The 13586-nt window shown below is 56.6% G+C and overlaps 1 protein-coding gene across 3 annotated transcripts in view; it reads left to right on the forward strand.

The window, feature by feature from the left end:
• Positions 1–11527, forward strand: part of PRKCD (protein kinase C delta) — a 30665-nt gene extending 19138 nt beyond the window's left edge. For 2 of the 3 annotated variants that reach the window (XM_079795114.1, XM_079795113.1), the window contains exons 5-19: positions 904–964; positions 1135–1297; positions 1391–1422; positions 2528–2613; positions 2889–3018; positions 3624–3724; positions 4286–4382; positions 4564–4664; positions 4780–4953; positions 5163–5254; positions 5843–5905; positions 7551–7689; positions 7856–8044; positions 8624–8752; positions 10830–11527. In XM_079795114.1, the coding sequence (XP_079651240.1) occupies positions 904–964; positions 1135–1297; positions 1391–1422; positions 2528–2613; positions 2889–3018; positions 3624–3724; positions 4286–4382; positions 4564–4664; positions 4780–4953; positions 5163–5254; positions 5843–5905; positions 7551–7689; positions 7856–8044; positions 8624–8752; positions 10830–10988 (1716 nt within the window). In that variant the 3' untranslated portion in view covers positions 10989–11527. The remainder of the gene's footprint in view (positions 1–903; positions 965–1134; positions 1298–1390; positions 1423–2527; positions 2614–2888; positions 3019–3623; positions 3725–4285; positions 4383–4563; positions 4665–4779; positions 4954–5162; positions 5255–5842; positions 5906–7550; positions 7690–7855; positions 8045–8623; positions 8753–10829) is intronic. The other variant, XM_079795115.1, reaches the window with a different exon arrangement.
• The last annotated feature ends 2059 nt before the right edge of the window (positions 11528–13586 follow it).

Consider the following 13586-nt stretch of genomic DNA (forward strand, 5'->3'; position numbering starts at 1 on the left):
AAAGCGAGTCTGGCCCTAACCCCGGCACTGGGCTCCCTTCTCAGGGGCACCCATTGTTCCCAGTGCTGTGTGGAATCCCTGCAGGTATTCCAGGCCCCGGCAGGCATGCGGGAACAGCAGTTATGATCTTCAACAGCGAGAAGGGGGAGGCTGAGGGTCCGTCACTCACCTGCCAAACCAGGACTCTGCACACACATGTGGCCCTTGTGGCCAAGGGTGGCAGCATTGGCAGAGAAGCCCCGCCCCCCAGGGTCACATGTGGTCTCCTGCAGTCAAGATGTCCCCGCTAGAAAAGACCTGTGACCATCAGCCTCCAGGAAGGGCTGCAGGCACTGGGCCAAGAGAGTTGACTCAGGGCTGCACTGACCCCCGGTCAGTCAGGCAGCGGTCCTTGCTGAGCTCTCTGTCCACTACCCTGAGCGACAATGTCAGTCACCAGGCCTGGGTTCCTGGAGAGGAGGGTCCTGCCCTTAGAACCAGCCAGTCTGTTGAGGAGACAGACATGCAGAAGCCCTGACAGTCAGAAAGCCGGCACGTGTGGAAGTAGGCGGGTGTCGGTGCCTCTGCGTGTACAGGGGACACGGGGCCTTGGTTCTGATATCCTTGTGAGGGGCAGTGGTGTTGAGGGTGGGGAGTTTCCCTTCCCACTCTGTTCCCAGGCCATGCAGCCAGGCTGGGTGTGGGGTGGATCCTTTCACTTCCCCAAATGTAATAATACCCCTGAGTGGGGGGTGGGGGCGGGGCTCAGGGGCGGGGCCTGTCCCTGCCCACACCAGGCAGACAGGTGCCCTGCTAGGCTGCCAAGGCTCCCATGGCCTTGGGGGTCCAACCATGGGGGCGGGTTCTGAGTCGGGCTGGGCCCGGGCCCGCCCTCATTGATCCCCCCCACCCTCACCCCTGCAGCTGGACCTGCAACCCCAGGCCAAGGTGTTGATGTCTGTGCAGTATTTCCTGGAAGACGGAGGTAAGACTTGCCTTACCTGGGCTGGGGATGTAGGTTCAGAGGCCAGAGCCAGGACAGAGGTGTATAGAAGCAGCCCCCACCACCGATCTGTCCAGGGCCACCTGGGAGGGACTGCGGGTTGTTCCCTGTGGCTGTGGCTGTGGCTGACCTCACCATTCCATGGCCCCCAGATTGCAAGCAGTCTTTGCGGGGTGAAGACGAGTCTATGTTCCCAACGATGAACCGCCGTGGAGCCATTAAGCAAGCCAAGATTCACTACATCAAGAACCACGAGTTTATCGCCACCTTCTTCAGGCAGCCTACCTTCTGTTCCGTGTGCAAAGAGTTTGTCTGGTGAGGGCTGGCTGTGCCCGCCAGGGGGCTGGGGGAAGGGAGGGCCACACCGGAGCCTCCCCTTCTCACCCTGCCTGGGGATTTGCCTTTCAGGGGTCTCAACAAGCAAGGCTACAAGTGTAGGCGTAAGTGTCTCCACAATCTGGTTCGTATGCACATGTGTGTGCATGTGTGCCTGGCAGCGCCTGGGTGTGGTCACAGGAGAGCCTGTGTGCAGTGTGTGCACGGGAGGTTTTCCACATCAGAGTGCATGTGTGAACGATAGCTGTGGTCAGTGAGTGCAGGAGTGAGTGCAGTTCATGAAGCCAATTCTGCGTACCTCTTCCTAGCTCTTTGCAATGTGACATCACATTGGTGGCCTGAAATAGGTCACAGTGGAGAATTCACAGGGAAGTCAGCCACTGCTGTGCATCAGGCCTCTTCCCCCAGAGGGGCTGTCAGGCCTCGACCAGCACGCCCCTGCCTGCATGTGTGCTTCTGTTAGATGTGTGCGCGGATGAGGACACCGTTCTCCACGAGGGCGCCTACACCAGGCAGTGCGGGCTGGCCGCTATGAGCACAGGCTCTGGGGCCAGACTGCCTGGGTTTGAATCTGGCTGTACCATTTCCTCGCTGTAGGGCCTTAGGCAAAGTTACTTAACCTCTCTGTGCCTCAGTTTTCTCATCTATAAAATAGGGGTAATGGTGCCATTGTGGAGATCAAGAGGAATAAAATATGTAGAGCTGTGTTTTAAGTGTGGTTGGCACATGGTAAGCATTCTGTGTAAGAAGCCTTGTCGTGATTGCACATGCTGTGTGTATATGTATGTATGTCTGAGTTAGGGTGCATCTGTCTGTGTATGCATGTGCACGAGAGCGCGCTTAGGAGCTATTTGCTGTCCTGGGGCATAGAAGAGGGAAAGGGGGCCACCCTTGCCTCCAGTTCTCTCACTGCAATACTCCATTCCCCTCACTTCTGCCCCCTCCCTGCCCACTGGGACTCCTTAACCCTTTCCTAAACTCAGACCCACCAGATCGGCCTGTCCTCCCGCCCCATCCTTCCCAGGCCCCTCCTTCGAGGGCTGACTGGAGGAAGGAAAAATCAAGCTCTGGGCCGAGGCCTCTGTGGGGTGAGGGTGTGGGCGGTTGGGAGAACAGTGGCTTTGTGTAGGGGGCTGGACTGGGCCTGCTCACAGACTCTGCCCTTCCCGGTGCCTTCCCATCCCCCTCCTGGGCCTGCGCCTCCTCAAGAATGCAACGCCGCCATCCACAAGAAATGCATCGACAAGATCATCGGCCGGTGCACCGGCACCGCGACCAATAGCCGGGACACCATAGTGAGGCTGGGTCCAGGGCAGGGCCCGGGGAACCGGGGGGCTTGGCCTGGTGGGAAGGGTTTGGGCTCTTCCTCTCTCTTTCCTGTGGGGCTCTCCCATCCCCCCATTCCCCCCCCCCCCCGTTTTTCTTGTTCCTTCCTTGGATCTCAGGGTTGCCCAGTTCCCAGTGGAGTCCTGTTGGCATCTTGCCATGCATGGGGTTGGGGGAGAGCTAGGGGTTGAGGAAGGGGCTGGAGCTGCCCTGTGACCCTTGACCTGTGATCCCTCTACCCCAGTTCCAGAAAGAACGGTTCAACATCGACATGCCGCACCGATTCAAGGTTTACAACTACATGAGCCCCACCTTCTGTGACCACTGTGGCAGCCTGCTCTGGGGGCTGGTGAAGCAGGGATTAAAGTGTGAAGGTGCGTGTGAAGGGATTGAAGTGTGAAGCTCTTGGGCTGGGGGGAGGGATGGGGGTTACTCCCAGCTGTGCCTACCCACTGGACCCCATAAACTCCACTTAACTGATGCTGCCTTTGCCCTCTCGCTGGGGGATTTCACATGGGGAGGCCTTGGTGAGCCCTTCCCACTGGCCCGACTGGCTCTACCATTTACCTGCTGTGTGACCCCTGGACAGGAGGCCCCACCTCTGTGAGCTCTGCAAACTCAAGTGTAACATAGGGCTCAGCCTAGAGTAACCCAGAGAGTCACTGCTACACAGAGCAGGTGCTCCCCAAACGCAGAGGAGAAACAGGGACCCCTGCAGGAAAGGGACTTGTCTAGGGTGGCCCACACATTCTGTGAAGGGTCAGAATTAGGTCCCATATCTTTGACTTTTCTTCTTTAAATGATGAACGATTTGAAGTGGCTTCAGATACATTTTCCTCTAAAGACAGGAAACCCAGCAGCCCCCACCAAAGCCCTCCTCCCTCCCGTCCTCTCCTCCACCCCTCCCTGCCCTTGTCTGGGCCTGCTGGCTGCCCTGCCTGGACAGGGGCCTGACGGGCCTGCTTCTCCCTCACCCCAGACTGTGGCATGAACGTGCACCATAAGTGCCAGAAGAAGGTTGCCAACCTCTGTGGCATCAACCAGAAGCTCTTGGCCGAGGCGTTGAACCAAGTCAGCCAGGTGGGCAGCACCGTGGGAACCCGGGACAGAGGGCCATGGGGTTGGGGATCAGGGCTCACACCCACTCCTGGGGAACCGCAGTGGGGGGCTTCATACCCAAGACCCTGCTTCTGGAAGGTCCAGCTCAAGGATTAGGCAGCAGAGGGAGGTGGGCTTACCCCCTTAGAAACTAGTTACTCCAGCAGTTCTGTGCTTGAGCGTACAAGGTCGAAGCACTTGAAACTAAAAGCCTTTGTGAGTGTATGTTTTTGCATCTGTTGGGTGTGGTGGGGCTCAAGGGATGCCACAAAACTTTAAGGTAAAACTCTAGAATCAATCACAAGTGGAGGCAACACAAACATCTATTGAGTAACTGGTGGGGAAAGTGGTATCCAATTTACAAAACTTTTGTTTGTAATTACTGCTTTCCACACCACCCAGGCGTCTCTGTGCCGCTGGCAGAGTGTGTGTGTGTGTGTGTGTGTGTGTGTGTGTGTGTGTGTGTGCGCGCGCGCGCTGCTTGGGGGTCCTGCATTGGTATGGCCAACCGTCTGGCCCCTCATCCGCCACCCCCTTTTCCAGAAAACCCCCCGGAAACCGGAGACGGAGTCTGCAGAGCCTTTTGGGATCTACCAGGATTTTGAGAAAAAACTAGGACTCTTGGGAAATTTTTCACTAGGTAAAGGGCCTGTTTCCCCAGGGAAGTCCCTACTTCCCACTAGGGCCGAGAATGGGGCCCGGCCACCCTGGGAAAGGAGCCCCTTTCTCTGTGAGGCCCCCTATCCAGCCCACCCTGGGTCCCAGGGGAGGGGACTCTGCAGCTGAGACCTGAGTCTGAAGTGCCTTCTCCATCTCTCCAGCAGACTCTGGGACTTATGGCAAGATCTGGGAGGGCAGCTCCAAGTGCAAAATTGAGCACTTCACCTTCCACAAGGTCCTGGGCAAAGGCAGCTTCGGGAAGGTGAGGGGCCAGTGGCCCTGAGGCAGCTCCAGGGACCTGGTTGGGTGGGGCTCTGGTGCCCTGGCCCTCGGCCCGGGCCTGTCCTGCTCAGTAGCCCCACTCTCCCGCCCGTCAGGTGCTGCTTGCGGAGCTGAAGGGCAAAAAGGAGTTCTTTGCCATCAAGGCCCTCAAGAAGGACGTGGTTCTGATCGACGACGACGTGGAGTGCACCATGGTGGAGAAGCGGGTGCTGGCGCTCGCCTGGGAGAATCCCTTCCTCACCCACCTCTACTGCACCTTCCAGACCAAGGTGTTGGTCCTTCCCACTGTCATTGCCGCAGGAGCTACAGCTCCCCTCAGCCTCCCCCTCAAGCCCGTGTCTCCCCTTCAGACCACTTAGGCCAGGGTTGTGTCCCCGCCTCATACTCCCCGGGCAGGGCCATGTCTCCCCCTCTCACGTCCCCCAGGGCAGTGGCCCTCTCCTTTCTGTGCCTCTGCTCACCCCCCTCCCCACCCCAGGAGCACCTGTTCTTCGTGATGGAGTTCCTCAACGGGGGGGACCTGATGTACCACATCCAGGACAAAGGCCGCTTTGAGCTGTACCGGGCCATGTAAGTACGGGCCCTGTCGGGGGAAGAGCCACTGCCGGTCTGCCCTCCATTCACTTTTCCCTCTCCCTGGAGAAGCCACGCTGGGCTGGAGCCGGGTGGAGAGATTGGGGGTAGCCGGGTCCCTCCGTAGAGGACACCTGGGTGGTGGGTGAGCTCTGGCTGGGTGCACAGCACAGACATGCTGGCTCCTGTCCCCTCCTGGGACCTCAGCCAGGGCAGCCTCACACACGATGATTCTGCACAATACAGGACCTGGTGTGACCCCCAGGCTAGCATGCACCCCCTAACCATGTGTGTGTGTGCGCATGCGTGCGTGTGTGCATGTATAGACATTTGTACATCAGTATAAATGCATACACTCTTACAACTGAAAATTGTCTTATTTGGAGCATTTCCTTCATAATTTTCTTTGCTGCCTTGGCTGCTAGCCTCCACTTGCCTGATACAAGATGTGCTCGATCAGGCCCAGGTTGTCCATGGAGCTATTTGCAGTATTTCCTGCCCCTGCAGGTGGGGGTGAGGGACCAGGGAGAAGCAAGGGCTGGTCAGCAGAAATTCCAGAACACTTTGTCTCTCTCTCATATCCAGGTTTTATGCTGCTGAGATAATCTGTGGACTCCAGTTTCTACACAGCAAAGGGATCATTTACAGGTACGGGGTTAGGGAGCGGGGGCGTGGGGGCGTGGGCAGCTTTAAGGAAGGGAAGCTCGAACCCATCATGTCCTCTGAAAAGCTCTGAGTGGAGCCCGCCCGGCTATGGCCCCATCTCCGCTGGGAGTCAGTGTTTAATTGGGTATTTGCCTAAACCTCCTACTCCATTGCTAGGATTCCTGGTGGCCCCTCAGCGGAGGCTGGCATTGCTCCAGAGGCTGGGAACTCACTGCCCACCCCATACTCGGCCCATTGGCGGGGCGCGGCCCCGAGTGGCACAGTGTCTCCCTCGGTGCAGTCACTCTCATGCTGAAGCCATCGGAGCACTCTCAGCTTCCACCAATAGGAACTGGTTCCACAGATTCCCACCCAATAAATACGATCCCATCCGACAGCAGATTACTGTGCACTCATCAAAATGGCTGAGGCCGCTGGGCTGGTGGCTCAGTGGTTAGAGCACACAGGACAAAAGGGTCCTGGGTTGATTCCCAGTCAAGGGCACGTACCTTGGTTGCAGGGCAGGAGCGGGAGGCAGCCAGTCGATGTGTCTCTCGCACATTGGTGTCTCTCTCTGTCTCGGCCATGCTCTGTGCCCTAATGTGGGGTGAAGCCAGAATAGGTTGTCAGGTGGAAAACCAACCATGGGACAGTGAATGTTGTATATCAGGGCTCACGTTTTAAAAGGTGAGGTAAGATGGGTATTATAATGAGCTTTTAAAAATATATATTTTTTTATTGATTTCAGAGAGGAAGAGAGAGGGAGAGGTAGAAACATCAGCCCTGGCCGGTTTGGCTCAGTGGATAGAGCGTCAGCCTGCGGACTGAAAGGTCCCAGGTTCAATTCCGGTCAAGGGCATGTACCTTGGTTGCAGGCACATCCCCAGTGGGGAGTGTGCGGGAGGCAGCTGATCAATGTTTCTCTCTCATTGATGTTTCTAACTATCTCTCTCCCTTCCTCTCTTGTAAAAAATCAATAAAATATATTTTTTTTTTTAAAAAAAGAAACATCAATGATGAGAGAATCATTGATCGGCTGCCTCCTGTATGTCCCCTATTGGGGACTGAGCCCACAACCCGGGCATGTGCCCTTGACTGGAATCGAACCCAGGACCTTTCAGTCCTCAGGCCAATGCTCTATCCGCTGAGCCAAACCAGTGAGGGTTTATTATGAGCTTTGGCCATACCTAGACTCACTCTGGGGAGGGCCTGGCCATCGAGGTGAGTGGAGGGTGGACTGTGTACGTGCTGTTCGCCTTTTTCTGGTACTTGTTACCATGTGCATAAATTATCTATTCAAACAACAACTACATAAAGTAGACACGGTCCCTGCCCTTGTGGAGTCACACAGAGCTGAGCCCAGGGCCACTTCCACGGTGGCCAGCTGGGTGACCCTGGGCCAGTGACATCGCCTCTCTGAGCTTCATCTGGGGCTTGGAAAGCAGGTCAGCGTGTGCCCAGCCTGTAACACACAGTGGGTGGCTCGCCCGAAGCACCTATTTTGGTGCCTCTTTCTCTCCTGCTGCCTTTTCTCTTCCTCCTCCCTTGGCCCGAGTGAGAAGAGTTCTAGACTTACGGGACTGAAAATGGGGGCTGGGTCAAGAGCGGAATTGGCTCCTGGTGACCCCTCCCTCTCCTTTCCCCTCAGGGACCTCAAGCTGGACAACGTGATGCTGGACCAGAATGGCCACATCAAGATCGCCGACTTCGGGATGTGCAAAGAGAACATATTTGCGGATAAGAAGGCCAGCACCTTCTGCGGTACCCCTGACTATATCGCCCCCGAGGTGAGCTGGCACCCGCCCAGCCTCCAGCCCAGTCAGACACCACTCAACGGGGGAGCCAGGAGGGGCTCCCGGAGACAGTGATGTCTGCACCAGCCAGGAGGGTGAGGAGGCCTGGCCGGGCTCGTGCTCCCACCCCTCTCAGCTCCCGTACCTTCTCCTGCCCCAGATCCTGCAGGGCCTGAAGTACTCCTTCTCCGTGGACTGGTGGTCCTTCGGAGTCCTTCTCTACGAGATGCTCATTGGCCAGTCCCCCTTCCACGGTGACGATGAGGATGAGCTTTTCGAGTCCATCCGAGTGGACACACCGCATTATCCCCGCTGGATCACCAAGGAGTCCAAGGATATCCTGGAGAAGGTGGGAGGCCTGGGCTAGGCTGGCTGGCTGGGGGCAGGAAGCGGTAAATATGGGGGCGTGGGAATGCCAGGAGCCTCTGGAACAGCAGCCTCACTGACGCTCCGGTCCTAACGTGTTGGGGGGTTGCCCTCTCACCGCGTTCGCAGGAGCTCTTGTCCGAGTAGCTGGCTCTGAATCGGCCTGTCATGGTGACTGTGAGTTAGGTCAGGAGACAGGCAGACCTGAGGCTAAACGCTCAGTCTGTCTCCTTGTCTGCACAGTGGACCTGTGCAAGAACCCGAGTTGTTGGGAAGAAATCATAAATGTGTGAGGCTCCGGCCTGTGCCAGGCAGACAGCAAACACTCAGTGAACAGCCCCTGCTTTTACTCGAGTCCTGGCAGCCCCCATCCACGACCTGTGGTCTCGGGGGGACCTGGGAGCACAGTGGGCCAGAGACCATTCCCTCAGCTCCAGTGGCCTGGGCAGCAGCACTGGGCTGAGCCACCCTGCCTGGGTGCCCTGGGTTTGCTTGGGTGTGTGCTGAGGGTCCAGTTCCCTACAGCCCTTGGTTGTTAACCGGGGCCCCTGCTGGGTTGCAGCTGCTTGAAAGAGACCCAGCCAAGAGGCTGGGAGTGACTGGGAACATCAAAACCCACCCCTTCTTCAAGACCATCAACTGGACCCTGCTGGAGAAGCGTCAGGTGGAGCCGCCCTTCAAGCCCAAAGTGGTACGTGACCCAGCTTCCTTCCGTGGGGGCCACGCACGCCGTGTTGCCCGCTGCCTTCGGGGTGGGCACCTCCTTTGCCCTGCCTCTCTCCTGTGTCATTCGCATGCTTTCTCCTCTCCTCCTTCCAGCAAACCTGCTTCCCCGCACATTCAGTCACAGGCTCTACCCTGATAGCCTCCCCCTCCCTCCCCTCACTCAGTCATCCAGCCAACACTGGGAACTCTGGATCCAGCCATCCCTTTACCTACGTTTCTTAGTGCCGCTGTGTGCAGGGGACTGTGCTCTGGAAATCAGGGTTAAGGCTTCCCTTCCTCCGTCCCTCCCTCCATCCAGTCCATTTTCCGATCAGTATTGGCAACGCTGAGTGCCTGTAGGGTGCAGACTGTGCTGAGCTGCTCAGCAAAGTGGGAGGCCCAGTCCCAGAGCTGGAGGAGGCCCAGCTCCACGGAGATAAGAAACTTGAACACAGATGACCATTCATGATATAACACAGCAGGACAAGAGCTGTTACAAGGCCACCCATGATCCGCTGCCATCAGGCGGGTCTGTCAGCAGGAGCCCAGAAGGCATAAAAGGGGTGCATCTGAGAGGAAGTGGGACACGGGCAGGGCTGGGGGTATCTGGGAGGCGTTTCAGACAGAGGAGGGGTGATTCCCACGAAGGCCCAGAATCCACAGAGGCCACCCAGGAGCCAGCAGGAGAGTGGAGAAAGGCTGGGGCCAGAATTCTTTTTAATCTCGGAAGTTGGAGTCAATGGCCCTTCTCTGGTCACAGTTCCACCTTCCTGTTCCTTTTCTCTCTGCGTCCCCTCCTCCGTCAGGACACGCTGTCCGGCCGGACAGCCTGTGTGCTGTGCTGTGTCCATCATTGTGCCTGGAGGTCACAGAGCACTTTCACTGCTCAAACTTGGTGCCTCCTGGGCCGGGCACGTCACTCCCCGGCGAGGCCGGCTGCAGGAGAATCAACAGCCTGCTCTCAGACTCGCTATGACAGAAAGAGGGACAGGCCTGAGGATTTCAGGCGGGGTGCTGATGGGCAGCTGGTCAGTGGGAAGAGTGGGCCTGTGGCCAGAGGCCCAAGCAGGCTTCAGCGCCAGGAGAGGATGAGCCAGGAAATGGGGCCAAGAGACCAGAAATCTGGGTTTTTATGTCAAATTGCCCAGTTTTAAAATATTGGCTCAAATGCCATTAAAACCCACTGCTAGTCAAAATGATGTACTTGCCAGCTCGGTTTGGCCTGAGGCCACCGGCTTAAGATCTCTGTCACTATTTCACTGTGTCCTCAGAGGCAGAACTGGCGAGCTTTTCCTGTGACCAGCCCCATAGTAAATACTCTAGGCCAGCGGTCGCCAACCGGTGGTCCGTGAGGTGCGAAAGGTTGGCGACCGCTGCTCTAGGCTTTGCAGGCCAGATGGTCTCAAAGCAGCCATAGGTGATACGTCGATAAGTAAGTATGGTCACAAACTAATAAAACTTTATTGCCCGGCCGGTGTGGCTCAGTTGTTGAGCATTGACCCATGTACTAAGAGGTCCCAGATTCAATTCCCATTCAGGGCACGTGTCCAGATTGTGGGCTCAATCCCCGGCAAGGGGCATGCAATAGGCAGCTGATTGATGCTGATGCATCGATGTTTCTCTCTCTCTCCCTCTCCCTTCCTCTCTCTCTAAAATCAATAAAAACCTATTTTTAAAAAGCAAAAAACTTTATGCACACTGAAATGTGAACCCATGTCATGAAATATTATTCTGCTTTTGGTTTTTTCCTAGACATTGAAACATAGAAAAGCCGGTCTTAGCTTGTGGGACTCACGCTGAGAAACAGGGGGCGGACGGGGTCTGGCCCTGGGCTGCAGTCTGCCCTTGCCCTGCCCCGGCGCAGGCTCCCTGCCGGCTTCCCTGCCCCTCGGAGACAGCGGCCACTCTGGCTGGGCCTCTCTCAGGCTGGCGGGAAAGACCCCCTTTTCCGGTCCTGCCGAGGACAGCTCTGGCCTGCCCAGCCCGACGGGGTCCGAGGTGTGTGGGAACCTTGGAAGGCTGCCCCTTGGGCCCCGCTCACCCACCCTACCTTGTGCCTACAGAAGTCCCCTGGAGACTACAGCAACTTCGACCAGGATTTCCTGAATGAGAAGCCACGCCTGTCCTACAGCGACAAGAACCTCATCGACTCCATGGACCAGACAGCATTCACTGGCTTCTCCTTCATCAACCCCAAATTCGAGAGGCTCTTGGAAAACTGAGGTTCTCAGACACGCCACCCAACCCATCCCAGCCAAGGAGCCTGGGTCCATCAGCACTGCCTGCCCACCCAGCCCGGGCAGAGCAGGCTTGGCCCCTGTATCAGCACCTGCCACCCTACCCGCCCCCCCCCCCCATAAGCAGCAGTGTGACTGTGGTGAGTTCAGCTGCTGCCCGCCCCCTCACACCCAGGAGGGCCTCGGCTCCTGTCTGGCTGGGCTCTTAATGGTACTTCTTCTGTGAACTGAGTGTGAATTTGCTTTTCCTCTGCCCTCAGAGGGAAACTGTAAATCCTGTGTTTCATTACTTGAATGTAGTTATCGAAAAAATGTATTATATATATGCATATATATATGTATACGCACACACACATATATAACAAGCTGTATATATTGCTCAGTAGAGAAAAATACTCGGGGTAATGTGTTGATCTTTTAAAATATATGTATGACAAGAAAAAAAACAAAAAGGGAGCACAATCTGTTTGAACCACCAGGTTCTTTTATTTGTGTGTAAATAAACACCAAATGGTACCAACCTGGCTGGTTGTCCCAGGAAGCTGGTGGCTGCTCCCACTTTTGGCTGCTGTGTCCTGGAAGCTAACTGAGCTGATAGCTGCAGGCACACACCCCTGTGCTTTCATGCAAATGTGTTTGTATTTATGGGTTTCCCCTGGCTCTAGGGCCCTGGGTCCTCTGGGTGGCTGACAGAGCCCCAGGTGACTATGGGGTGATGGGAGGAGGTGCTTCCGGCTGCAGTGTCTCAGGAGGGTGAGGGTCATTCTGGAAACGCAGAGAGGTGAAGGCGTGAGCCAAGGCCTAGAGGCTGCCGGACTAGAAAGAAGGACAGAGAAGAGAAAGTTAATGCAGCTCAAGCTTCAAGCAGACCTGGATTCAAATTGCAGAGTGGCCAAAAGACGTTGGCAAGTCAATCATTTTAAGCCTGTTTCCTCATCTGTAAAATGGGGACAAGGCCACGTGATGTTAGATGTAACTCCCATCTCATTACTGTTTATCCCTGTCCTTGCCACAGAGGAGCCTGTGTCTGAGTTCTAGAAGCTACCTACCACTCAGGAGCCCTTGCCTACCTGGAGAAGGGGAGGGGAGCAGAGTAGGAGGAAAAGGTGAGAAAATGCCAAGTGACTGGGTCGAGGCTGAGAGCCATGCTCCAGTGTCCCCTGGCCTACAGGTTCCCTCCTACCACCTCAGTGTCTCCCCCTTTCCTGCTTTCTACTCTCCGCCTCTCTCCCTCTGCTCCCTCTTCTGTCTCTGGGGCATAGGCCTTGGGGCAGCGACACCCCCTCCCCCCAGCCCCTCCGGTCCAGCCCTCAGCCCTTTGTCCTTAGAGGTGGGTGAGGTGCCCCCCGCCCCCCCCCCCCCCCCGCGCCTGATTGGCTGGCCCCAGCAGCAAAGCAGCTGACTTCCAGCAAGTTCACTTTTCTGGGCTGAGGTACAAGTTTCCACAGCTGGAGAGGAGCAGGATGAATTGGGGTTGGTGCTGGCTGAGGATGAGGGAGCCCAATTCTCCCCAGAGATCAAATGTCCCCCTCCCCTCTCCACCCACCATCCTCAGGAAACACGGGTTGAATCCCTGCTGTGCAAAGAGCAGTGCAAACCTCAGGGAAGGCAGCATGGTCTGGGGGATGCTGGGACTGGGGGATCCCCGAGGAGGCACCTGGACCCCTGTCCCCTTCCTGTGCTGCAGCACACACAGGCCCTCACCTCCACCCCCACCCCCTCACACACACACTGGGGCTGTCCAGGGTGAGTTTAGAACAGAAATACAGTGGGTGTTTGCACTCAGAGCCTCCCTCCTTGCAGCTCCGAGGCAGAGCTTTGCACCAAGCCCCAGTCTCTCCGGGAAGAATGGGGAGATAAGTACTTTATCAGCCAGAGGTAGTGGAGGGTGTTGGGAAGAACATGGTGCCTGGAATCATGGGGCTGGCGGTTTGAGTTCCACTCTGTCACTCAACACTCCGTGGAACCTCAATACATTTCTTTCTCTCTCTTTTTTTTAAATCCTCACCCAAGGATATTTTTCCATTGATTTGTTTGTTTATTTTTAGAGAGAGGGAGAAACAAATATCGATGTGAGAGAAACACATCTATTGGTTGCCTCCTGCATGCTCCCCGACCAGGGCCCAGGCCGGGGAGGAGCCTGCAACCGAGGTTTGACCGGAATCAAACCCGGGACCCTTCGGTTCCCAGGCTGACGCTCTATCCACAAGCCAAACCAGCTAGGGCCTCCATACATTTCTTTACCGGGCCTCAGGTTTCTCATCTGTAAACCAGGATCATTAATCCCTGCTTACTTGTGGAGCGCCCATCAGGCCTGATGCTGGGTACCCTATGGTGCCTGGCAAAGCCCAGGAAAGGCCAGAGGCTGGGCCTGAGAGGCCACTTCCAGCAGCCTGGGCTGGGGAAGCAGCTGTCGGAGACCCAGACAAACTGCCTGGGAGGCTCCAGGCCTATTCCCAGAGTTGGGCAGGTGCCAAGCCTGACCGGCTGCCTCAGGAAATGCTTCTCATGGCTTGGCTCAGAGCCACACTTTCACTGGGATCGGAGGTCCGGAAGCAGGCAGGCCTGCCCCACCCCACCTGC

Source organism: Cnephaeus nilssonii (genome assembly GCF_951640355.1).
Source record: "Cnephaeus nilssonii genome assembly, chromosome: 17".
Lineage (NCBI taxonomy): Eukaryota > Metazoa > Chordata > Mammalia > Chiroptera > Vespertilionidae > Cnephaeus > Cnephaeus nilssonii.